Source organism: Oreochromis niloticus, linkage group LG10 (assembly GCF_001858045.2).
Source record: "Oreochromis niloticus isolate F11D_XX linkage group LG10, O_niloticus_UMD_NMBU, whole genome shotgun sequence".
Taxonomy (NCBI): domain Eukaryota; kingdom Metazoa; phylum Chordata; class Actinopteri; order Cichliformes; family Cichlidae; genus Oreochromis; species Oreochromis niloticus.
In genome coordinates this window covers 18,074,137-18,100,359 of record NC_031975.2, presented here as the reverse complement: position 1 = coordinate 18,100,359, position 26,223 = coordinate 18,074,137, and the positions used below count along the sequence as shown (strand labels likewise).

Below are 26,223 nucleotides of genomic sequence, written 5' to 3'. Positions count from 1 at the left end.
GCTAAATGACTCCAGTAGCAATAAAATAATGACACAAAGAAGTCGTCGTTGGTCATCTCTTTACTTCGGAGAGCATTGTCAGAGAGTTTACAAAAGTGCATAATTTTCTTCATAGGCCACATAAAAAAAAGAAACACAGATGTTAAAAATCACACTGAGCTCGAGATGCACATGAGCTCAAATGCAAGACGAGATTCACTCACCCCACTTTTGACCCACTGACATCACAGACTGCACTGTGATTCAGCACACATTCAAGGACAATGTAGAAAACAAAGCACTTATACTCATCATAGTAGTACACGGGTTTAAAAACTGTAAAAACACACACAGAATGACTAACTCAAATATTTTAGTACTGTAATAATGCACTTGACTTTGTAAAATGAGGCTAAATAGAGTTCTCAACATAATTTAAAAAGTCTAGTAAACGTGAGCAGTTTCCCCAACAGTGTTAAAGGAGGTTCATGAACAGAAGGAAAACACAGTAATCAGTACTCCTTGGATGTCATGTACTCTAGTCACATTACCTCACATTTAGCTTGAATGCTTACCTCAACAGCAACTGTAAAAGCTAAAACTAAGCCCATTCAGAAAGTCAGGACAAATACACCCTCCTAACAATCAAAATATATGCACGCTAACCAAAATTTTACATTTATACCATTGAGTGTGATGTGGCTATAAAACAGTGCCATTAAGTTGTGAAATGAGTGGAAGAATCTCACAGGTGGGCCTCAAGTGGTATCTGTGAGAATCCTCAGGCTCCATTACTGATACTACTGAGGCCTGAGTACAGCTCACATGGCCAGAGACTGCTTTTCAAGAATCAAAAGACTACCACTACTGCATAAAATACTGCCTTCATGTTCTCCTGTGACAGCAGCTGTTTGTCTCTGTGTCTGTACTCACTACTTGTTTGTCCACTGATGTAAAAGATGCTAACAGTGAATTATCTGCTCAGCCATTCACTCTGCAGACATAGCCCAGTTTAACTGGGTAAAAGCGTTGCCCTATATTTCTTTACACATTGCGTCAGCATGCAGACAGGTCTGAAGGAGCTGCCCTGAGGGAGTCCTTGGTGTCAGTCTTAACCCAGAGGATTCGTAGCAATACTTGCATAAGAACACAAATGATAATCAACGCAGCAAAGATAGACAAAAAGTGATGAAAAGAGTTGCTGATTCCTCGCTGTAGTGGTTCTCAACCCGATCATCAGGAATTTCAGGAGTATTCTAACCGCGTTAATTTTTTTGAAACTTTCTTGAGAAATTGACATTTACTAATTTGACCAAAATAAAATGACTTAATTATCCAAAAAAGGAAAAAAGTATTTAAGAAAGGGAAATAGCAATCTTCACCTGGCGGTGAATCCGATCAGGTTGAGAACCACTGCAACCTTGTAAAATGTAAAAAGCGGGATGTGCTGAAGCTTTAGCTTCTGTGGCAGGTAAGACATTTACAGTGTGGGATCATGCAATAGCACCACTGTTGTTTTAATGAGGTCACTTCCTGTCTTTTGGTCTTTCTCACTTCCTCCTACGGCCAGCTCCTAAAAAGCGGAACAAAGGCAGCATTATTCTTCACTTTACATGCAGTATGCAGATTGTTTAAATAAGACTTCCACTGTTCATCCAGACCAACATAAAGTCACAACTGTTAAATCCCACTTTATACTAACAAGATGGTTTGGCTCAGAATAGCTTCCAGGACATATTTCCTCAGTTTGTAGGGTCAAATGTTCATTTCCGACACAGAGTTCCTGTATTTGTGGGTGTTACACCTTGTAACTTCTGTAGAAACCATTTTTGGACCAGAGTAAACTCACAGGGGAGTCTGGCAATTTACTCTAGAAGCTATTATCGGTTTTTTATTAATTGAAAGTGTACGCAAGTTATTTTTTTTAAAAGAAATAGTAATTTTTTCATATTAACAAATATTTTCCATCATATAACTTATTTTGGCTTAAGTAATTAAGTGTTTGGGCTGCCTGCACATATGTGGGTGAGCCTATCCCATCCCACAAAGATTACAGCCACACACAAAAAACATGGCATGGCTTTTCTTAAACCCTTTAAATGTATTACTAGAGGGTGAGTTTGATCTGCCATTTGGTTGAGTCCTTAGCTAGTTTGTAGTCCAGAGCTGGTTTGTAGTTATGTTTGTATTTAGGTTACAAAGTTGCTTGTTTGTAGCAACATCAACATGAAATCTTATCATGCCTACAATAATGCAGTCTCACTGTAGCTTCACTGTGATTCTGGAGAGACCAAGTTGTAAACTACAACTTGTTTGTTTTGCAGAGGCTTACACCTGCAAAGCAAAAATGTTATTTTTAACTAAAAAGAATAATTCTGGTCAGAGTTCAGTGTCGGGTGAAGCAGGTGAGGTGTTGTCCTTGTCCTTCCTCGCATGTAGCACATGGCAGGAGGTCATCAGCTTCAGATTGCTTTCAGATAATTTGCTGGAAAATGTTCAGTTTGCTTTAGATTAGGTTGCTGCCTAAACAGAGCATGTAGGAGCAACGCACAAACTAACCGCTTAGCTATGGATTCAGTGGACCTGTGCTATTCTCACATCAACACAAATTGTTGCATTTGGATATCACAGGACTTTGTACTGGGGAGCTGGCAGGCCAAAGACCATTTAATATCCGGTCTAGTATGCGTGTGAAAATAATTACAGTGTATATTGGGAGGTGCGGTAATGTGTACTTATGTTTTTTTTTTTAAATTTTCTTTCAAGTTGCAACACATGAAGAAGAACATATCATTGTTATGAGTCCTGAAATGAATACAAATCACATCTTCTTACTATATGATACAAAATCTGTCTGTCCGTATGTTTGTTTCTTTGTCCGCAAACTCCTGCTAGATAATCAGGAGTTGAACAACTAAACATGACACATATCTATATCGGATATTACGATGTCATCATGTTGCCTTGCAACCGCCTAGCAAAGGGCTAAGATGATCCTTTTTAGCCCTTATGCACCTTATAAAACCTTATAAAAACTTTGTATTATTATTATTTGTCAACACTATTATCTAATTGACAGAAGTGAGGCTAAATATTGTATTGCATAGGAAATGCGGTGATCAGGACTGTTATGATATGTCTATGACTTTTACCTCTGTAGCCCCTGGGTCCAAGTAAACCCTGCATGGCTGCATATTTGGCTGCCTTCTGCGCTTTAGCTGAAGGTCATGATAGTAAAACAAACAAACAAACAAAAACAAGAAAACAATTTTAGATACTTAGTTGTCAGTAGATACTAAAAAAGCATGCATGTTACAATCAGAATGATCCTTTATATATTATATTTCACTAACAAGATAAGCAAAAGTAATATGCTCATCCGAACTGTGTATCTTTGTGTTAATGCTAGACCAGTGTTGTTGATTTGGACATGCTTATTCCAGAGGATACAGTGAGTTTTCTTACATTTTTGTCCAGCCCCTGCATACCCTAGAGAACAATAACAGGAAAGATAAAGTCATAATAAACAACTGATACCTTACAATGGACTTTAAAAAAAATCTCAGAATAACACTGCTTTCTGTTTCCTGTTATTCTCAGATTATTTGTTTATTGTATGATTTTACTAAAATGAGTATGCTGAGTATTAAAAAGAGGACATATGTGATCAAATCTGTCTCACCTGGATAACTTCCTATACCCAGCCCACCATATCCAGGACCAGCAGCACCTCCTGGAAGAATAAAAACACTTCTTATCTGTGCCATGTTTACAGTGCAGTGCTATGAATTTTGTTGATTTTGATGTTTTGAAATATATTAAAAGCACATTCTCATAATCCTAATGACTATATTTTCATATAAACTGACCTGGTCCCCCACCAGGTAGTCCTCCAACTCCTTGGCCAGTTCCTCCAGGACCTCCTAGCCCTCCTGTACCTCCTGCTACGCTACCTAAACAGATAAATGGGTATGAATGAGAGACAAGTAACTTTTTAATTAACATGGGCATATGAAACAAAGGCCCAAATGAACACCATTGTACTCAGTGGATTAGAGGCACTTGGGAGAATTTTTAATGTAAAATAAACCGTCTTATTTTTATTACCAGTTATTACCAGTATTATTACCAGAGACTACGTTTTATCTCAGTCAAATTTTCATATGTCTGTTGTCTCTTTATTATAATGTGCTGTGTGCTAAACTTTTACTTGACTTTATAAACTGGAACCTCACCTTGGCCACCACCAGTGACGCCTCCTGTCCCAGTACCAGGAAGAACTCCGACTCCACCTCCTAATGAACAGTGATGTGATTAAATTACATAAATGACAAATAATACAATAATACATATGTTTCCATAGAGCAACGTGAAACAACAAGTTAAACAGAGAAGCAGACTGAGCTGTAGTCCACGTTTATTAAAGGAATAGGATATTTGGTCTTTCAAATAATCATAATGGTCCGTCATACATTACAGTTTGTAACTATAAAGAGAGCTCCTATGTCTAAGGTTACTTTCTGACAAGACTTTAGTGCAACGACAAACACAAAGTGTGAGATACTCCCTCCATAGAATCCCACCACTTGGCAAACCAAACCATAGTATTCAGTTCCTGTTGCTTTTTGCTGCTGTTTACTCCTATGCATGATTTAATGTGGTGTTGATCCAGTCGAAAAGTCAACTTCATGCTTTCAGTTGGTTAAATTGGATTAGTTTAAGTGTCTCTCTGAATTAATTTACATTAAGTTTGTGCAAATGGTAGTGCTTTGAATGTAGAGGGTCTGATAAGAAAATAAATGAGTTACTATCAAAAGCTTCTGAGTATATCTCAGAATTTTACCTGGTCCGTAGCCAGCTCCACCCAGCGACGAGCCGTAACCTGATTTAGACGGCTTTCTTGTTCCAAGTGTTTGGCCAGAAGGTCCAAAACCACCAGTCCCAGCACCTCCAGGGCCAAAGCCACCAGTCCCAGCACCTCCAGGGCCAAAACCAGTCCCAGCTCCTCCTGGGCCAAAGCCCCCAGTCCCAGCACCTCCAGGGCCAAAACCAGTCCCAGCGCCTCCTGGGCCAAAGCCCCCAGTCCCAGCACCTCCAGGGCCAAAACCAGTCCCAGCGCCTCCTGGGCCAAAGCCCCCAGTCCCAGCACCTCCAGGGCCAAAACCAGTCCCAGCACCTCCAGGGCCAAAGCCACCAGTCCCAGCACCTCCAGGGCCAAAACCAGTCCCAGCACCTCCAGGACCAAAACCACCAGTCCCAGCACCTCCAGGGCCAAAACCACCAGTCCCAGCACCTCCAGGACCAAAACCAGTCCCAGCACCTCCAGGGCCAAAACCACCAGTCCCAGCACCTCCTGGTCTGAAACCTCCAGGACCTGTACCCCCAGTTCCACCAGGGCCATATCCTCCTCCTAATCCTCCTCCTGGAAGAAAAGTTAAAATATATTTACACAGTTATAAACCATATAAATATCTAAAACAACCATTAACCTCCCTGCTCCAAACTAAAACCTTACCTGTTCCATAACCAGCTCCTCCATAACCTGGAAGAAACAATGAAAAAAACTTTGATAAAACGGCTGTTTGCTGGCTGCATTTCTTATATCATGAAACCTCCATTAGGTATCTCCATTAGTATATGATCTAGCTAAAGATCTTATTTATGTAATCCTTGCTTACCAGATTTATAAGGTTTTCTTTTTCCTTGGCCTGCCTGTCCAAATCCTGTTCCTGTTCCAACACCTGATGGTCCAAACCCTCCTGTTCCAGTGCCAGCACCACCTGGTCCAAACCCTCCAGTTCCTGTGCCAACACCGCCAGGTCCAAACCCTCCTGTTCCTGTGCCAACACCGCCAGGTCCAAACCCTCCAGTACCTGTGCCACCTCCACCGGGTCCAAATCCTCCAGTTCCAGTGCCAGCCCCGCCTGGTCCAAACCCTCCAGTTCCTGTGCCAACACCGCCAGGTCCAAACCCTCCAGTACCTGTGCCAGCCCCGCCTGGTCCAAACCCTCCAGTACCTGTGCCAGCCCCGCCTGGTCCAAACCCTCCAGTTCCAGTGCCAGCCCCGCCTGGTCCAAACCCTCCTGTACCTGAAATTCAGGCATAACTTAACTGGTAACCCTATCGTATTTTTAATGAAAGCAAAAATAGTTTTACCAGGCTGTGGTGTACTCTATCTGGAGGTTTTGTGTTTAAAAGTTCTTTTTAGTATATTTATGCCTGCCTCAGAGACGAAGCCTCTGAAATAAAAAGCATCATGTTGGTTTTAATTAGAAGTGCCGAGAGTATAAGAATTGGGTTATTGACATCAATCACAGCTTTATGTTTTGCTAATAACAACCTACATTTAGATTTGTGTACTTCCTTTACTCTTAAGAACTTGAAAGAACTGGACTTCTTTAAGTTATTTAAAGAAGTTAATTCAGAACTGAAGAAGCCTCTTGGATGGGAGGTGAAACGTCTTTAAATAGTTAACAGAAGTCCAGTCGTCTTCTTTCGAGCTCTTAAAAATACCATGGTGACTGAGAACCTACACAGATGAAGTGCATATTTTATCATAAGACACAACAGTGACTTGTTATTTATTGCCTTTCAAACAACAATATGTACATATATGTAATGACTAACAGATGGTGATTTTTTTAATATATAGACAAAGAACTGACAAAAACACACTTCACAAGTGATTAAGTATAAATTCTCACCTTGTCCAAAGCCAGCTCCACCTAGCGAGGATGATCCATAGCCTGTCAACAGAAGTTAACAGCTTGAGTATAGCTTATAAAATATTTTCCTAATCGTTTTAAATTTTGTGTCTTTACATCAGCATAATGAAAAGAAGAACTGCAGGATTTTAAACAGGAGACAAACATGCAGCAAATTGTCCCAGCTTGGATTTGGATCAGGGGTCTGCTTTTTAGAGTTCTAGTCCTCTGACCACTCAGCTGTCGGGTTCATATATATAATACTTTATTGAATGTTGTTAGTCATAAATACTTGTTTATTATACCTGATTTAGGTGGTTTTACTACTCCACCAGGTCCATAGCCGCTTGGTCCTGTGCCAGCACCACCTGGTCCTATACCACCTGGCCTTGTTCCAGCACCACCCAGTCCGGTCCCAGCACCACCAGGACCAGTGCCACCAGGCACAAGGCCACCTGGTCCATAACCTGTTCCACCTGGTCCAGTCCCATAGCCACCAGGTCCAAACCCAGTACCACCAGCTCCTGCTCCATAGCCTAAAAATCAAATATTTTAAATGTTTAGTTTCAGTTTTCTCTATACTTCCTTTATGTAGGTTTACTCTGTGTGTTCACTTCATTGTACTTTTAGGTGGTTTTCCAGTGCCGGTACCCAGTCCTGGACCTGTGCCATATCTAGAACCTGGTTAAGAGAGCATTTTAAACAGTTAATACCAATAGTTATAAACTACTTAAATTAGATATTTTTGATCAATGTAAACTCACCGTCAGGTCTAACACCTCCCCCAGGGCCTACTCCTGTTCCTCCTGCTCCTACACCACCATAGCGTCCAGGTCCAGTTCCATATCCACCTGGACCGGTTCCATAACCTCCAGGCCCTGTGCCATAACCTCCAGGCCCTGTGCCATAACCTCCTGGACCAGTGCCATATCCACCGGGGCCAACCCCACCTTGGCCCCCTGCTCCAAGAGTCCCATATGCTGATGGAAAGAATAAACACACTGAATGGACTGTGTAGCATCTCTCATAGCTAAAAATTAAACAAAAAATCTTCATTTAAAAAAGGAGAACATAATTTCTCAGTTTATAAACCTTTGCCTGGTTTTGTTACTCCAGCTCCAGTTGGGTAACGAATGCCTGAAAGTGAAAAACAAAAATATTCTCAAATGTGGGTTGTTTAATTTATAAATTTGCTGGGATTTAGATGTTAAAGATAGTTTTAGGGTAGCGCACCTCCCCCTGGTAAAACTCCAGCACCATAGCCTGAAATAGAAAAATATGTGAAGTGAATAAACTGGGAATCATTATGTTATTGTATTATAGGAATTTAAGTTTAACGTGGATACACAAACATTTGGGGACCAAAACATGAGTGCAGCTCACCTCCTGTTCCTACTGCACCAGGCCCACCAGCCCCAGGTACCAAACCACCTCCTCCAGGACCTCCACCCACTGCTCCAGGACCTCTTCCTGCAGATCCAGGACCACTTCCCACTCCTACTCCCACTCCTCCTTGTCCACCACTTGTGCCTCCTGCTATAGGTTTATATGCTATAGTTTAAAAATGTGAAGACATATTAGATGTTTTCCTTCAGCATGTGGTGTTTTTTATACTTCATGACTGTTTGTTGTAATATTTGTTAGTCATGGCAAGTTGCACACACTGTCAAGAAATTGGATAGTTAGTTAAAAGGCACAAGTGGCACCTTTAGGTGGTTTTGGTGTTGCTCCAACTGCACCTCCTGAACCAACACCTGTTCCAGTAGCAGGGCTGCCTCCTCTTCCTGTTGATACACCACCTGAAACACTTCCTGCAACTCCTGCACTGGTGGGACCCCCCTCCTACTCCTCCCTGTCCACCTGTGCCCGCTGTACCACCCCTGTATCCATCAGGCCCTCCTTCTCCATCACCTTCACCTGGTGTGTCACCTCTGGGGGACACCTGCAGACAGAACACAGATGGTGTGCGGACGAGTGTTCACCACCATTGCAGCTGATATGACCTATTATGACCTAGCTATTTTTCCTTTTAGTCTCACTTCTAGTCTTTTCCTATTGCTAATCTTATGATTTGAATCTGTGATCAGTATAAGTAAGTAATCCCTAAACTTAATTTGTAATTGATTATTTTTATCCTGTTTTAATCACCTGGGGGTTTGAGGGGTTTGACTCCCGGCAGATCACCACCAGAACCTGTAAAAGGCCAGATTTGAGAAATAATATTAATTTGTGAATAACTTTGCAAGGAACACATCAAAGAAATGCTGTGCGCACTGCATCTTGCTTTCATACATCTCACCTGTAGGAGGAAGTCCTGTCCCACCTGAATTTTAAAGAGAAATGTTCAAGAGAGTTGCCAGTGTAAATATGACACAGCAGTGTTTGCTGATATCTTTGTATCTTTCAGAAATCTGCGAACCACATATAGGCCTACTTACCAACACCTGCACCAGCTGTTTGAAACCAGAAACACTGGTAAGTAAAATCCTGACAGCACTTATTTAAACTTTAGCCTGACAGTTTATGCAGTTTACATACCACTTGGTTGCGCAGCTCCACCACCGACTGTAACAACAGCAGTACAGATTTATTTGTAAAAGCATAAATCAGAAAAAGTTAAGCAACATATTTTCAAAAGCAGATGCTTTGAATTTGAATCAATCTGCAGCTGTTAACTGGTGTCTGCCATGCGGTATTCTCTGGTTTAAATTCTGTGATAAAGACTCTCAGGTAAACCAGTGACAGCCGGGACAGCATTTGAGTGGAGAAATAACGTGAGCCACATCAAAAAGGAGTCAGTGTGTCACTGCATGCTCACTGATAGTTTTATATTCAAATGCACATGCTTTTTCAATCTCTATAGTCAAGTACTGTTTAGAATGAGATCTGCTTTCCTTCAAATAAGATCTCAGTGTTAATTATTTATACTAACTTACCAGGGGTCACACCTGTGGATCCTATAGAATGTAGGAAGAAAGCTATTAGTTTAACTGTTATAAATTCAAAGAAGAGAAGTGGACTTGCTGTTCCCTCACACATGTTGCATGCTTTGCAGTTAGAATATGTTTCGATGTCCCCTAAAATGTCACCAGAGTTTTAACTCTAATCTTCATGACCATTAGATTTTGCTCAGTAAATAAAGGTCTCACATCAGGAAGTTGTATTGGCACTTTACTGATCTGTAATTACACACCCCTAATGCTTTGTAACACTTGAGATATTTATTGCTTGCTGTAATCAGTTCATTCAAGTTTTTGGATTTTGAGAGTTGTCATCTACTGCAGGTTTGGTAGGTGTGAAAATACTGCAGCCAGTTTACACTGAAGAATATCAATAATAAAACATGAAATAAAGAAAAGAACTTTATTTGCTATTGCACACATACACTGGGTGTGTCACACAAGACCATCAACAAAGCAATGGTGTACAAAACAAAATGTCCACTAAAGTAAAGTAAGGGGCACGATTTTATATGTAGACAAAATAATATCTTAAGTATATCTAAAGTACACTAATTACCACATTGCACTCAAATTACTATAGTATGAATATATTTATCTCTTCTGTCTTTCTGTCCATAAACATGATGGCTCAGTGTAGAGTAGGGTCATTTTAACCATCCATTAAAATTTGGCTTGCATCCACCAAGATCTTAAAAATCAACTCAGTGATTAATTGGTTGAAAAAAGCTGTATAACTTAAAAACTATAACTCTTAGAAGTGTGGTGTCTATTGTCAACATATAGAGTACCGTATAAAGATTTAAAATATCATCTCGCATTTGACCTCTGACCTCTCATTCAGTTTCAATAGGTTGATCACAAACTCAAAGTGACTGTAAAGCTATAAAGAGCTATTTAAAACTGTGTTTCTTACTGCCATCGTTTGTACTGACAACATATGAGCATATAGCGAATGATACATGGGGATTGTAAATATCATGTTATTTTGGACCTCTGAGCTCTTTTTAAACTTCAGTTACGGTCAAACTTTCATAAAATGTCTTTTATCTTTAAAACTATGCTTTCTACTGCCGTTTGTTTGCATTGGCAACATTTAGGACATGTTCCCAGTTTTATATTTCACATATTCTTTTCTTTCAAGTTGACCCCAAACTTTTTTTTATCTTTCAAGAAAGTATTTTCAGAATTTCTGCAATCAAAGTTAACATCGGTCCTGCTACCCTTACCTGATTTTTACTGCACTACAAACATCTTAAAGTACATTTAAAAAGAATAAAAAAAGCAAAATAGATATCTACATTATACAATGCTATTTCCTCAAAAGTAAATGCTGCGCTGCCTTGGTGGACATTTGCTCTCTTGGAGTGCTTGTTGTTTTAGATCTACTAGTCTGTAATATAATTTATTTGCTGATTAGTAACTGGATGAAATTCGTTGGAGAAAAGATTTAAAATGTTTTAGTAATGGTTGAATATGTTAGTCAAAATATGAATTCGTGGCAACCATGTTGTATACTTCAAATGGCCACATGGAGGCACTGTCCACCCACAAATCTAAGAAATCCCGCTCTTTTTGATTCACCACAAATGTTGCTGAAATCTGTATAATGACTTGAACAGGCAAGCAGTGAAAGAATGGACAAAGACACAGCTACTGATGCACTCTGACAGAAATGGATAAACATGCAGAATCTCTGACCTGGAAGTGTTGTCCCGTTGATTCCTGTTATATACAGATATATAACAGGAAATAATACATAAATGGAAATAATACTGCTTAGATGACAGAAAGTTTCAACTAATATACAACTTTTAACCTAATACTGGTATTTCTGAAACACTTGGTTCAACCAGTAACTAAATAATTAGGATATGCATATATCTATATCTCTGTAGCATGAATGACCAAAAGTACCTGGCTTGGGTCCAATGATGGGGATTCCTGTTCCACCTAGACGGTCTCCGTCACTTCCTGTACCCACTGGTCTGCCACCGACACCGGTACCTCCTGTTTTAATAATTATGTAGGAATCTTTTCACATCTGAAAACTTATTTCGAACAAATATGTACAAATTAAGGTTTCTTTTTGTTGTTGTTTGCTTTTTTGTGTTGCTTCTTTGTTTGTGCACCATCTTCGGCAGCCATCAGAATATTACATCTCCTGACCTGATTGATTGTGAGAACTGTCATTTACACAAAAGTCTGTGGATGATTTCAACATAAGAAAATGTTCTCAAGAATCCAGAGTTTCACACACCCTCTCCACCAGGACTTCCAGACCCCTCTATCACAGTGTCAATATCATCACCTGAAACAAGGACAGAATAATAAAAGGACTGATATTAGAAACTAGCACTCTATGTAATGTTGGAATGATTAGTAATATAAATGTAAATAGTAAAATTTATATAGTAAAAAAAACTATTTAATATGTTTGCATATTGATTGTGTGTGTTTACTCTAACACTGCACAGATACCTTCTGTTGCCGGAGTTGGTGTGCTTCCTGTGTCTTCAGGTCTTCCTCCTGGTCCAGCAATAGACAATTTAACTCGTAAATTGTGAAAATGATAGTTAACTGTAATATGATTTTTTATCCTTAGCACAGAGGCTCACCACTTGGTCTGGTTGTTGTCTGGTTGGTGCCAGTGGTGGTTCCATTCGCTGAAACACCAGGGCCGGTCCCTGTTCCTGCTCCTGTAGTGCTGGTTCCAGTTCCTGTCCCAGGTACAACTCCACCAGGTTGCCCTACAGATTATAAAAGAGGTAAATTCAAAAGAGGTGCTTAAAAAGTTTATTCATTATTTTCCGCTTGACACAGACTTGTCAGACTACACCTTACCAAACTTTGCAGCTTTAGATCCAGCCGTGCCGTAGCCTGAGGATCACAACAAATCAAATGTGGTAAAAAAAAAAAAAAGTAATTTAAAGTAAACATTAGAAACAACAGGAATAGTGAGTGTGGAGCTTGTTGTATATTACTTTTCCTGACTGGAATGATTTTTTTTGTACCTAATTTTCCTTGCTAACTTTGAAACAAACAAACAAAAAGAAATGAGTTTTGCAGCTAACATTTTAGCTTTGAATAACCCTCAGAGCACTCCAAGTACTCCACCTGTGCCGGCTCCACCTGGGCCTTCATCAAAATCAAATGAAGATATTTTTACCATTATTCACAAAGTAAGAAAATTCAGTAAGAAAAAGACAAAACATTCATACCATATTTAGCAGGTTTTGATCCAGGTCCATAACCTGCAAATACGCATAAAAAGTTTCATTTTAAAGATTCTAAAGAGCTACAATCAGAATTGTCTAGCAAAATTATCATTGCTTCCTAAACCTGGTCCAAATCCAGTCCCTGGTCCTAGACCATAACCTCCACCTGGTCCATAACCTGTGCCAACCCCAGGCCCATAACCACCAGGTCCATATCCTCTTCCAGTCCCTGGGCCTGTGCCACCACCAGGAAGACCTAGGAAGGTTCAAAAGTGTGTGAGTAGTTTATCTATAACAAAAGCTCAAAATATCTTAAAAAAAAACAAAAAAACAACAACAATTTTGAACCATGGAAATATTTTAAATATTGTTTCTGTTTAAACATTTATATCAAAAATGATTTAATTCTAATTGACTGATTATAATTCCTACCAAAATCTGATGTAAGAAACTTAAAATTGTTGCCTTCATTTAATTATAAAATTACATTATATTTTGAACTCTTCCTGTGTTAATGCTCGTGTATATTACATGTGTTCATGTGATGTATTTTAGGTTAGTTTGCACAATATTTAGACTTGGGTCCCTCTGCATATCCTGTGAGATAAGCACAAGGGGACAAATAATTTAAAGCTAAGTGTATTATATTTAGAACTATAACAGAGGCATTTCATGTCTGTACCTCCAGCACTGCCTGGTCCAAATCCACCTGGTCCAACTCCTGTCACAACACCAGAACCCGGTATACCACCTGCCCCCAGTCCTAGCCCCGGTCCACCACCTGTTGACACTCCACCTCGTCCAGGAACCCCTACTCCAACTCCAAGTCCAGAACTAGGCCCGGTTCCTCCTCCAAGCCCTCCTGCACCAAGGGCACCTCCAGTACCTCCAGGAACACCTGCAGAGAGCAGGATTTTATGAGAAAACAAAAACTTGTCATATCCACAGACTTGTCAGATGTCAAAACTAAAGGTGTGATTAGTAACATTCATTAGAAGTGCATAGTTATTCTGATATTCTCTGTACATATATTTTATGAAATTGCAAATTTACAGTAAAGATCATCAGACATTTAGTAGGTTGTTTCTTACCATATTTGCGCGCTTTGGCTCCAGCATAACCTGCAAACGCATCACCATTAGTTTTATATTAGCCAGTGGAGCCATTTTAATTTTGACATAGCTCCTTATTTCTCTTCTATCATACCTCCAGGTCCATAGCCAGCACCTCCGGGTCCAACTCCACCTGGGCCATAGCCAGTGCCAACTCCACCTGGCCCAACTCCACCTGGGCCATAGCCAGTGCCAACTCCACCTGGTCCAACGCCGCCTGGACCGTAGCCAGTGCCAGCACCACCTGTGCCATAACCAGTGCCAGCACCACCTGGTCCAACTCCACCTGGGCCATAGCCAGTGCCAACTCCACCTGGTCCAACTCCACCTGGGCCATAGCCAGTTCCAACTCCACCTGTTCCAACTCCACCTGGGCCATAGCCAGTGCCAACTCCACCTGGTCCAACTCCACCTGGGCCATAGCCAGTGCCAACTCCACCTGGTCCAACGCCGCCTGGGCCATAACCAGTTCCAGCACCACCTGGCCTTAGTCCTCCAGTACCTGTTCCTGTTCCTCCAAGAGCCCCACTTAACATGCCTTTCAGGAGAAAATGGTTAAATTTTAGCTGCTTTGATTTATTTTGATGAATAGTCTATAATAAATAGAGAAATTATGTCTTACCATATTTACGAGCTTTGGCACTGGCATCATACCCTGAAATACAAATATAGTATTTATGTATACTGTATGTCTTTGGTAATGTCATAGATTTGGTTTCATAACTGCACATTCTCAAGTTAGTATTGATAGTAGTGTACAATATAGTTTATGTATATTTTAATATTTAACCTCCTAGCACCTGGCCTCCACATATGTGGACATCACATTTTCGGTTGTCTAGACCAAAATGCTAAATTTTGCTCTACAATGGCCTGATATCCACTCACAAGGACATTATACTGCCACTGTTCTATCAAAATTTAAAACGAATGTCCTCTTATGTGGATCTCATTTTTCTCAGAAAGAAAAATCACGTAAAAAAAAAATCACGTAATTCTTTGTTTTTACATTCATCAGGTCCCAATCAGCCCAAATAGCAAAGACAAATTAAAAATGCATGTCATGAAAGAGTACGGGTCTTAGGAGGTTAATATGACATTTTAATATAGTGATTCATAATTACCCCCGGGTCCCACTCCTGCTGACCCAGTGCCAGTACCACCTGGACCATAGCCAAGACCACCTGGTCCGGTGCCAGTACCACCTGGACCATAGCCAAGACCACCTGGTCTGGTGCCAGTACCACTGGGACCAAAACCAACTCCAGAACCAGGTCTCACACCTCCAAGGCCTCCAGATGTGCCGGTACCTGTGCCACCTGGACCAAAACCATAGCCACCACCTGCCCCTCCTGTTCCAATTCCAGAACCAGGCCCTCCTGCAGTCCCGACACCTCCACCACCTGGAGAAATTCAAGGCACTTTGAGTGTTGCAAACAACACATATTCATCATGTAATTTGGGTATTTTACAGAAATGAAGAAACATGTCTCACCATATTTGCGTGCTTTGGCTGAACCTGGGCCATAACCTGTGGCCATGTCAGAATACAAATTTACCAAACCACAAAAGGACCCATTAAACCCCAATAAACACGTTTAATTTCCAATCTTGTTTGTTGAAGAATTTTCAGAATTTATAAATAACATCTATGAATAGAAAATTTCTGAATGGATGCATGATGTAACTTTGACAGGAGTATGGAATTACCTAAGCCTGGTATGCCACCACCTACTCCAGGGACACCTCCAGTTCCAACTCCACCTCCAAATCCAGGGACACCTCCAGTTCCAACACCGCCTCCAAATCCAGGTCCAGTTCCTGTTCCAACTCCACCTCCAAATCCAGGTCCGCCTCCTGTCCCAATACCGCCTCCAAATCCAGGTCCCCCTCCTGTTCCAACTCCTCCTCCTGTTCCAACACCGCCTCCAAATCCAGGTCCCCCACCTGTTCCAACTCCTCCTCCTGTTCCAACACCGCCTCCAAATCCAGGTCCCCCACCTGTGCCAACTCCACCACCTAACCCAGGTGAGACTCCCCCTCCAGGAACTCTTCCAACCCCACCCCCAAAAGTGCCTCCTTGACCAAGCGTGCCTCCAGCTCCACCTCCATAAATACAAATTTAAACAAAGTATTTTTCTATTAGACCACAATTATTCAGTTACTTTTGCATTACTGATGTTGAAAATGAGGCTTACACCTCAACCCTGGTCTGTACCATATTTAGCTGCAGCTTTGGCTGGATTCTTCTTGGATTTTCCCACTCCTGCAAATAAAAAAAAAAGTTTTCCTTTCCTTTTTGTCCTGCTGGCCTGTAGTGCTACATGCTGCATCTCTTTCATCTCTCTGCTTCTCTTACCTGTTTTTGGTGATATGAGGGGGTAACCACGAAAAATCCCAGGCAATGGCTGTCCTCGACCATCTAAGGTGAGAGATAGACTTTACACAGAAACCCTTTAAGGTTCTAACTTGCTGCCATTCACTAATATTTTTTTAAGGTCTTAATATTTAAAAGACAAGTAATGCACAACAGTTGTACTTGTAATATCACACAGCTTTTAGGTTTAGGACTTTATGACGCTTACTGCCTGCACCTCCCGGTCCAGTACCACCCTGACCAAGTACTCCGGCTCCTGCAGGGAACAAGGCAACATGTTTTTTTTTGAAGATGAGATTTTCCAGGATTCACAAAGTTCATTTACATACCACTCTGAGTTCCTAGTCCAGTTCCTGTAGCCACTCCAGGAAGAACACCACGGCCTCCAAACCCTGATCAGAGAAGACAGGATAACACTTGCAACCTCTTCTGTAAATGAAATCTCTTACACTGATATATTGTTTATTTTACCGTACCATTGTGTATTTATTCATCATATGTTTGATATGTTTCAACATACCTTGGCTTGGGACAAATCCACCTTGATAGAGTCCAGGCACGCCAATGCCTGTGTGACATCATATTAACGCAATACCCCAAACCCCCCAAAACATCAGTGTTTCTGGTTGAAACTTTAAATTGCAAAGCCTTTTGGATTCTTGTTTTTGGGTTGTGATAAGTTTACCTGGAACTTGCTTTGATGCTTTACCACCACTCTTTACCCCAGGTCCTCCTCCAGTGGTACCAGTCTGTGGCAACGTTGGAACTGAAAGAGGAAAAATGTTTTCTATAGACAAAAGTTTCATCAACCTTAAAAAGTAAGACACAAACTACGTGAAAATTCAGAATAGTATGTTTTGCAAATAGCGGGAAATGCGGCATGCACTGTTTAAATGTTAATTTGCTATTATGATTTAATCACAGAAGCTTTCTTTCTATTGTTGAGGAAATGTATATATATTATCTACCTCCACCAGGTCCAACTCCTGCACCACCAGGGCCAAATCCTGTTCCACCAGGTCCAACTCCTGCACCACCAGGCCCAAATCCTGTTCCACCAGGTCCAACTCCTGCACCACCAGGGCCAAATCCTGTTCCACCAGGCCCAACTCCTGCACCACCAGGGCCAAATCCTGTTCCACCCGGTCCAACACCTGCACCACCAGGGCCAAATCCTGTTCCACCAGGCCCAACTCCTGCACCACCAGGGCCAAAGCCTGTTCCACCCGGCCCAATCCCTGCACCACCTGGGCCAAGTCCTGTTCCACCAGGGCCAAATCCTGCACCTCCTGGCCCAAATCCTGTTCCACCTGGTCCAAATCCTGTTCCACCAGGCCTAACCCCTGCACCCCCAGGCCCAAATCCTGTTCCTCCAAGTGATGTCCCAACTCCACCTAAGGTGAAAAAAATGATATGATATCATAGGTCAGTCATATAGTATCATCTAATATTAATTCATAAACATATAGTACCTACCTGTTTTAGGAGGTTTGGGACCAGTTCCACCAATTCCTGGGTATTGAACTCCTCCACCTGGTCCATAACCACCTCCATATCCACCTGTGTTAGAACAGAGTGTTATTTGCTACATATGTATCCTTCAAGGTAAGCAGTTTATACACATTTATGGTAAATGGAAACTTAAGAAGATTAAATAAATCATATTTCAGCCATTTCCAATGCTTTGTGTGGTATGTACAGTATGCCTATGGTATGTGGATCACAGAGATCCAGCATGTATGTAGGTAAGTATTTAGCTGATATACATGCAAGAGCCACAGCTGATACAGACATATGAAAACTGCTGACCTCCAGGTGTGTAACCTGTTCCAGCTCCAAGTCCTCCACCAGTCCCAGTACCTCCTGCTCCAAGGCCTCCAAACCCTGGTGAAAAAACGTAAAGAAGGAGCACTTAGTACTACCTAAATTTCCAAACACAAATTAAATCATACACTAACTAATTTTGTGCAACTTGATGCTTTTGTAATATTACACATTTATGTCTGCCCAAGACAAAACTACAATTTTTAGAGTCATAAACTCTAAAACCTCTTAAACCTCCTGTAGGCTTTGGCAGTAACTGAATCAATTACAGTTGGTCAAAGAGGGGTATCAAAAGCCTCTAAAGAGATATGAATGAAAAATAAACATGTAGCATAAAAAAAATTCCCCAACTTCCCATTAAAACAGAGCTGCTGCTGTTTATGCTTCGTATACAAATTAGGTCATTTTGAGCTTCACACAAGAACTTTTTTCTTTGAAATATAATTTAATTGTCATTGTGTTCATTTGCTCAATTTTGGCTTGCAATGGTTTCCATTTTTGGAACTTATAATGCATAACTCATAATGCATGCCTTCTATTGCTTGCCTATGTTTACATGTACCTCCTCAGAGTGGAACAAGCAAACACACACACACACACACACACACACACACACACACACACACACACACACACACACACACACACACACACACACGCACATACTTTGTGTACATAAACATGCAGTGAGGATGAAAAATGTGTTCAGCTGAGATGGCCAGATGTCGGTAAACTGGAAAATATGATATGTGAGTCTGTTTCCTTTGCTTACACTTACCTAGACTTGGTTTGTTTACACTTTCTAAATAAAGGCACAATAGATGGATTTCAAAATGTTACACAAAGCCGATGTTTAACGTCTAGGATTAGTTTGGATATTGTCACTTCCATGATTTGGGGGATTGAAAACAGAATGGACTGAAATTCCAATACATATCAGTCTTTCTGACTCATGTAATGACTTTTTTCCTTCATTGGGAGTCTGCCAAGCCTAATGGACCAGCCTTTATCACTGTATGTGTCTGTACTGATAAGGCTGGGTCCCCACCAACAGTAAACTAGAAGACAGAAGATATGAAATGAAGGTACATTTATGCTGTTCTTATCCTGCTGCCTTGAATTAACCAGAGGCTGACCACAGATCCCAGATCCCCAAACTTTAACATGTACTATGTTGGGGGTTGAGCATTATTAATACTTGTTTTTTTTCATGAGTAATCTCTTTGTGAAGTGAATTTATTAATTTATGTTTTATATTATTTATCAAATATGCCTTTCACCTGTTACTGGGCACTAGACAGACAGTTGTGCTGAAAATCTACAATTTATGATGCGCTACCTGTACGACCCCCCCCCCCCGGCCAAAAAAACCAAAAAACAAAACCATGATGAATATGCCTTGAGTGCCGGTTCCAAAACCTCCTGGACCAACTCCTCCAGGCCCAGCTCCGTAACCCCCAGGACCAACACCACCTGCTCCAAAACCACCCGTCCCGACTCCGCCTGGTCCTAGTCCTGTTCCACCAGTACCATAGCCACCTCCTGTTTAAATAAAAGAGAAATCACCTTGAGCTCTTAGAGCCATCAGAGTGATCTGTAAGTTGACTTTTTGTTGCATAAATTTCATGACATTTGAAGATTTATTGAAAAAAAAAACACAAAACGTGTTACCTGTTTTTGGAGGCTTGACACCTTTAAGAAGAAAGTAATCAGGACAGTTAGGTGAAAAGTAACAGAAGGAAAAACTTTGCTCTTTGCAGATAATTAAATCAATCAATAAATCAAGAAGTAAACAAAATATCTCACGACTATATTTGTCTTACCAGTCCCAACACCTCCAGGTCCCAGTCCTCCAGGACCAAAGCTGCTGGGCCTAAAACCTCCTGGTCCCACTCCTCCAGGTCCCAGACCTGGTCCAACTCCACCCGTTCCCACTCCACCTGGTCCCACTCCTCCTGGTCCCAGACCTGGTCCAACTCCACCCGTTCCCACTCCACCTGGTCCCACTCCCCCTGGTCCCAGACCCGGTCCAACTCCACCCGGTCCCAGTCCACCTGGTCCGACTCCTGGGCCTACACCACCTGGCCTTTGACCCCCATAGCCCCCTGAGGAATAGAGTGATTGTGAGTTGAAAGCACAGAAAGATTGATGTAGATGACATGTGTATGTAGAAAGCTGAAAAGCAGCCAAACATCATAGGCCAATTTATGGCCAGATTTTGTTCTTGTTGTTGAACGCAACATGAGGAATTCATTATTGGTGAGACATGAAAACATAGCGTGGCTTTTAAAGCTTTTTCATGGCTTGTAACCTGGAACTCCTCCAGTAATTGATTTCATTTAAACAGAAGGTATAGAACATTTGAAAAACTGTGCTTGTGTAATTGATGACAAATCTTAAATCTTTAGCTATTTTTATGAGAACAACTGCATCTAAAAAGAATGCTGATTACCTGTGGCGGTCCGAGGATAAGTTGAAACATGTCAGCCAGTGTTTCAGTGCAGCTGCAGTCAGATTCAGTAAAACTTGGGGAGAAACTCTCAAACCTACCTCCACCAGCTCCTGGTCCAAAGCCTCCTAAAGCAGTACCAGTGCCTCCTGGTCCACCTCCTCCAGGCTGAAATCCTGTCCCAATGCCTCCTGGACCAAATCCAGTTCCAGTCCCAGCTGGTCCAAATCCAGTTCCAGCTCCTGGCCCGACTCCTCCAGTCACACCTCCAGCAGGTACATATACCCCTGTTCATAGTGTGCAAAAGCAATATGTTTAATATTGTAGGTTTTTCTGTGCCTGTAGAAATATTCTGCTATAAAAAACAGTGGGTATTATTGATAAAATAAAGTTGCACAGTTCTTTTTATATGAGCAGACAAAGCCATTTACATCACCTTACAAACACAGCAGTTTATTGGTGACTATGTTTCGGGCTCCTGACAGAATTTGTGGAATTTGTGAGTCATTTGTCGGAGTTAATGGGGCATAATTTTCACCTCTTTGCAGCATGTAACCCATTTAATTTGCCTAAACACCAAGGATTACATTTAACAAATAGAATCTGATGCCACACAAGCGGGGAGATGATGAAACGCGTGTGTACACGTGCGCTTGTCCGCAACGATTATCGTCTCTTTGCTCCGTATCCGAGTTTCTCTGCAGCCAATAACAAACGCTGTTTCATACAAATGGCATGCTTCGGTCACAATTCTCACACTTTTCTGCACCTATGTTGTTTTCAAATCGCAAAAACCAAAAATAGAACCAGGGAGCGTGAACAACTATAAAAGGAAAGGCTTTCTAAGATCCCACAGTCCAGATGTGTAAAGGAAAAGGTCTGCAGGGATTCCTAAAGAATGTGGGTTACTGATCTCATAGTGTTGCCATGTACAGCACATTTCCAACACAGTAAATAACTTAACTGTTCAGTCATTCAGCTCTGCCGGCTAGATTGTTCTGGACAGGCTTGCCAAAAGGCTTTTGTTGTTTTTGGAGGAATTTTTATTGGAATTAAACATTGGACAGGTACAAGTATGTGCTCAAATTCACCAGAGATTTGGTCACTGTTTGGAAAGGGATTTTTCTTCAGGGTCATTAATAACTCATTAGTGAAGTAATAATGCCTGCCTCATTTAATTACTAAGTCCATATACAAATATTAATGTTTTAGGCCATGCTAGCCTAACTGCGGGAATCCCAGAGGACAAATTCTGCTGAATTTGGTGATTATTTCCTTTATTACAATCAACAGGTTTACATCTGAGCTTCAGATTAAAACTGGTCTTTCATTGTTTTGGATGTCCTTCAATGCACTTTGGTGAGCTGGTTGTTTTTGCAAGTTTTATTCCCATCATCGGGTTTCAATTAGTTCAATATCTTGTTTTATAGCACCCAACAACTTGGATTAATTTGCAAGGAGAGTTATAACTTCACAGAGTCTGAACTTCAGTTTTGTTATTTTAAAACTCAGAAAAAGTCACAGTATATCTGATAGCTCACTTAACATTGCAAATCCAGTGTTCATATTTCACTTAAGGCAGGAAAACCTTTTGTCATGTCATCCTCTTTTCACTTCTCATTTCCTGCCAGCGCAACACTGACTCTTATCTAATTAAGAAAGACAAACACTTGAGTAACACTTCCTGTATCCAGCAGCTTAATTGTGTGCTCGCTGTATACTGGCCTTTTTTGTCACTGAGGTCATCACACAGTGCAGACTTCAGGAGGTAGGTGGTCCTATCAGATAAAGGCAGAAAAGTGATCTGGCATTCTTACCTTATTTTTGGCTTCTGCTTCTAAAACTCACACAGTTTAACTTTTGCTGTACCCTGAATAGTTTGTTCTGAGGTTTTCAATTTATTTTTGGCTTGAGGTACCATTTCAAAGAATGCAGATGTTGAGATCCCAAGTAAGACCAAAACAAAGAAGCTAAACAGCAGATACCATCTCCTTGCTTTCCAGTGACTGTGCAGTGGTTCAGCCTGACCTTGAGTGAATGCAAATTACACAACAGTCTGGAACAGCTCTTAAACCAGCAGATGTCTGGTCTAACAAGACAAGAAGAGTTGAGGGGGAACCTCTTCAGATCAGCCGGCTCAAAGCTTAAACAGACAAGACAATGAAAAGGGATCTTGGAGGGATGAGGTCTGGAGCACACGGTTTGAATTAAACCTTTTAATGTGGTGCAACACCTCATTAAAAGCTGTAAGTATAACCCTGTTGTCCAGACCTCATGCCCCAGGAGCTGACTGTGAGAAAAAAAATACACCTGGGCTTTGAGAAGTTATTTGTCTAAAGTGTGTCATCCTTAATTTACGCGTTAACCTGCCTCAGCACTTTCTTCCAGACAGATGAGGGGGGAGGAAACAAGCATTTGGAAAGTTAAAGCAGCAATATATTAGAATCATTCAACAAAGCAATGTCTTCTTGATTTATTGTTAAGGAAAAAATGCACTTTTTATGAACATGTAAAGCATGTTGACTGCAAGGTCAATGTAGTATTTTCAGAAGGCTGCAAATGAATTTGACTAAGAAAGCCATTTTTAGACTTTAAGTTCTTCAGAATTGAGATGGGAACAGGCTGCAGACATGTTGGTAATGATGCTACACTCATAGTGCTAAGAAATAGCTTCTTCAGTCAAGTAAATTTAGCTCTGTGGTAGATTTTTGGACATTGAATACAGTGTGCTTTCACTGAGGAAATCAATGGTGGATACTTTTTTATCACAATAATAACAATAATAGAATAATTGTTAGCAGCCAGTTTATATATGCAAAACCTCTCACAGATCTCATAGAACATACAAACAAAGAAAAAAAAAAGAGCTGTCCATGCATTTCTCTTTTACAAATGCTAAAGAAACTTTATGTGACACCTGATCTCCACTGGGTGCCACACACATGCAGTAAAAGGGACCCACCTCCTTGCAGCGAGGGTTTCCACAGAGCCAGGAGAAGGACTCCATGCAGGTATGTGGCCACTGTCCCTCTTGCCATCCTGCTCCAAAATGTCCCTCTCCTCTCCCAACTTGCAGGTTTTATCCCCAACAAGCCTATCAGGGCTCACCGAGGCCTTCAGAAAGAAGGAGGGAAAATGAGTGTGATCATAAAAAAAGAGGGGGGGTGCAAAACAGGACAGTGTGTAATTGGCTAAAGACACAGAGAGAGAGATAGACAAGAAAAGAAGGGGAGAGGGAGAGAAAACACACTGGATCACCTCATTAAAGCAAATGGGTTGTTCTAACCCCCCAGACTGTTGGGCTGCATTTATTTTGCTCTTTGCTGCCAAGAAAAGAGAGTACGTAGGGTGGGTGGGAGTTTGGTAGAGAAAGCAAGGGAGGTTTGGGATGAATGAGTGACTGTGAATTTGAAGAAAATGGGGGATCACTTCTTTGTTTTTCTCCACAAATCATTAAGAAAAGAAAGAAGTGTGAGTGTGCCCTGGATTTCCCAATTGTTCCAGGTGAAAATGCAGGTAAACTAGAACGATATATGATGAATCTTTAGTGCTCACTAATGAGTATTGATGTGTTTTTACAAAAAAAATAAGTAAACTATAACAATTACAGTCATTCTCAGACTGACATCCAGCTATAGATACCAATGATGGACAGAGTTTTCAATATTGTTTGTTGTGTTCATTTGGGTAAATACAGGATGAGGACTTTTTCCTTCATTGCCAAAGGGAAAAAAATCAATTTACCTGATCATGCAGCCTTCTGCAGGAGAGGAGATGATGCAGAAAGGTAGAGGAGAGACACAAAAAAAACCCCAGCCAGGACCACAAAATATAAAAGAAAAGAACAGCAACATGTAAAAATGCAGTCTATGTAGGCATCAAAATGTAAATGTAAGCATCATCCTAATTAGAGATGTAACCCTGCCAGTTTGTCACCTTTTGACTTTTCATCCACAAGTCTTTGTCTTTTTTATGTCCCCACTTTGTGTCCGGCAGCCTCAGCTGACACGGAGACACACCAGTCAGGATACCTGGACGTAATCAGTGTTTTTATTTCAACCGGGGCTATTGCTGGGGTTTTCTCTCCATGTTTGGACTGGCTGGTCCTGTCTGGCAGTATTGCCGAAACAATTTCTTTCTCTGGAGGTAATGGGCCTGGAAACAGATGAAGTAAATGAGCTAATGGCACCTAAAGACTGCAGGACTGAGGATGGGTGAAGCACTTGAGTCTTCTCACATAGACTGTGCTTCTTGTTCTTTGGCAGAAAAATGTGGCTTCATAGTGGATATTAGATAATTTCACTGACCTCTTGGGAGAAAGTAGAGTTCTTTACAGCCACAATCAGCTGTAGCCCTATGACCAGTGACTTGTGGTCACTCAGGTAAGCAAAGTTGGGTTTCAGGGCTTGAAGAATAACATTTTCATGCAGTGCAATTTTCCTCTTTTGCAGTGGCTGATCTGAAATGTGGCAGATGTTTCTGTCATGTGTTCATATAGACTCATTTGGCTTTGTTATCTTTAAAAACTAGTAAATGGGTGTCTTTTATTTTTATTTCTACATGAGTGTATAATCTGGCCATTTTTGTCTGTATCAGAGACAAAGAAGGAGAGAGTCGGTGCTACCTGACCCCCCATAATTGGTCTTAAATTGTAGTTTTATTGCTCCATTTTCAGACGGGGTATGCTTTGCCTTTAGCTTTGATGGAACTTCATAGTTATGCAGTGAAATAATGTTGGGGTAATAATAATAAAGGTTAATAATGGAAGGAAAATTGAGAATGAAGGCAAAGCGAAAAGTACGTGTGTGTCATGGTCAATGCAGGTGTAAAGGGAAGACTGAGAATAATCATAGAACACACATTTAAAATAAACAGAGTTTACAGTAGACAGAGTTATTTCTAATCCTACATTACATATGATATTTTACTCATGTTCATAAATTAGACATTAATACCCCAAATTCTCTGCATCTGTAGTGCAGTGCTCATATATGCAGACAACCTTTTGCTCCTGCAACCTCGACTATCTGGCTTTTTGCTTTTGTACCATTTAAATAGATCTCTTCCCGGTCAGACATGCTTGGAACACCTCAGCTGGAAGAGTAGTGTCTGTGCTCTGAGCCCCTCCCAAAAACCAGAACTTGTCACCCTGTCTGTAAGAAAGAAAACTTTGGAGGAAGCTAATTTCTGCCACTCATAACCGGAGCTCATGGCCAAAGGTGAGGGTAAAAACGTTGATCAGCCAGGCAAATGACAGCTTTGGTTTTACACTCAATGATGAGCATCCTCATCACTGCTGGTTCTGCACCAATCCATGTGACAATCTCCTGCTCCTGATCTAGGCCCTGTGATAAGTAAACTCCTCCACTTGGGGCAGAAGCTTGTCTTTGACCCAGAGTGGGCACCACCCTTTTCTAGCTTACAACTATGGCCTCAGACTTCAAGGTGCTAATTCTTCTTCCTGTCCCCTAACACTCCACCACCACCATCCCAGTGCAAACTGGAGGCCACCACCTGATGAAGTCAATAGAACCACATCATCCACAAAAAGCAGCGACAGAATCCTGAGACTACCAAAGTGGACAGCTTCCTATACCTTG

At 41.1% G+C, this 26,223-nt stretch overlaps 1 protein-coding gene across 1 annotated transcript; it reads right to left on the bottom strand.

The window, feature by feature from the left end:
- Positions 1 to 377: 377 nt before the first annotated feature.
- On the bottom strand, positions 378 to 23,737 carry elnb (elastin b). The gene is made up of 52 exons (XM_025911078.1): positions 23,586 to 23,737; positions 20,725 to 20,910; positions 19,998 to 20,279; positions 19,846 to 19,866; positions 19,573 to 19,716; positions 18,160 to 18,234; positions 17,827 to 17,910; positions 17,319 to 17,744; positions 17,036 to 17,116; positions 16,871 to 16,918; positions 16,680 to 16,742; positions 16,559 to 16,606; positions 16,333 to 16,395; positions 16,192 to 16,239; positions 15,684 to 16,079; positions 15,469 to 15,504; positions 15,098 to 15,376; positions 14,596 to 14,628; positions 14,068 to 14,511; positions 13,953 to 13,982; positions 13,544 to 13,759; positions 12,986 to 13,117; positions 12,865 to 12,897; positions 12,488 to 12,523; positions 12,262 to 12,393; positions 12,125 to 12,172; positions 11,904 to 11,954; positions 11,561 to 11,653; positions 11,345 to 11,368; positions 9,620 to 9,640; positions 9,222 to 9,248; positions 9,122 to 9,136; positions 8,983 to 9,006; positions 8,832 to 8,876; positions 8,613 to 8,625; positions 8,390 to 8,526; positions 8,067 to 8,234; positions 7,917 to 7,946; positions 7,776 to 7,820; positions 7,448 to 7,663; positions 7,308 to 7,364; positions 6,989 to 7,219; positions 6,684 to 6,725; positions 5,658 to 6,068; positions 5,495 to 5,521; positions 4,823 to 5,401; positions 4,215 to 4,274; positions 3,849 to 3,932; positions 3,662 to 3,712; positions 3,445 to 3,468; positions 3,132 to 3,197; positions 378 to 1,552 (listed from the first exon to the last, which is right to left on the bottom strand). The coding sequence occupies exons 1-52, from the start codon at positions 23,659 to 23,661 to the stop codon at positions 1,530 to 1,532; spliced, it is 6,024 nt and encodes a 2,007-aa protein (XP_025766863.1). The 5' UTR covers positions 23,662 to 23,737; the 3' UTR covers positions 378 to 1,529.
- Between the last annotated feature and the right edge of the window lie 2,486 nt (positions 23,738 to 26,223).

Coding starts and splice junctions, on each gene's coding strand:
- elnb (XM_025911078.1), bottom strand. CDS start 23,661: ATGGCAAGAGGGACAGTGGCCACATACCTGCATGGAGTCCTTCTCCTG. Junction 17,117..17,318: donor AGGAGTTGGACCTGGTGGAG/GTAGATAATATA, acceptor TTCCTCTTTCAG/TTCCAACGTTGCCACAGACT. Junction 11,369..11,560: donor CATCATTGGACCCAAGCCAG/GTACTTTTGGTC, acceptor TGTATATAACAG/GAATCAACGGGACAACACTT.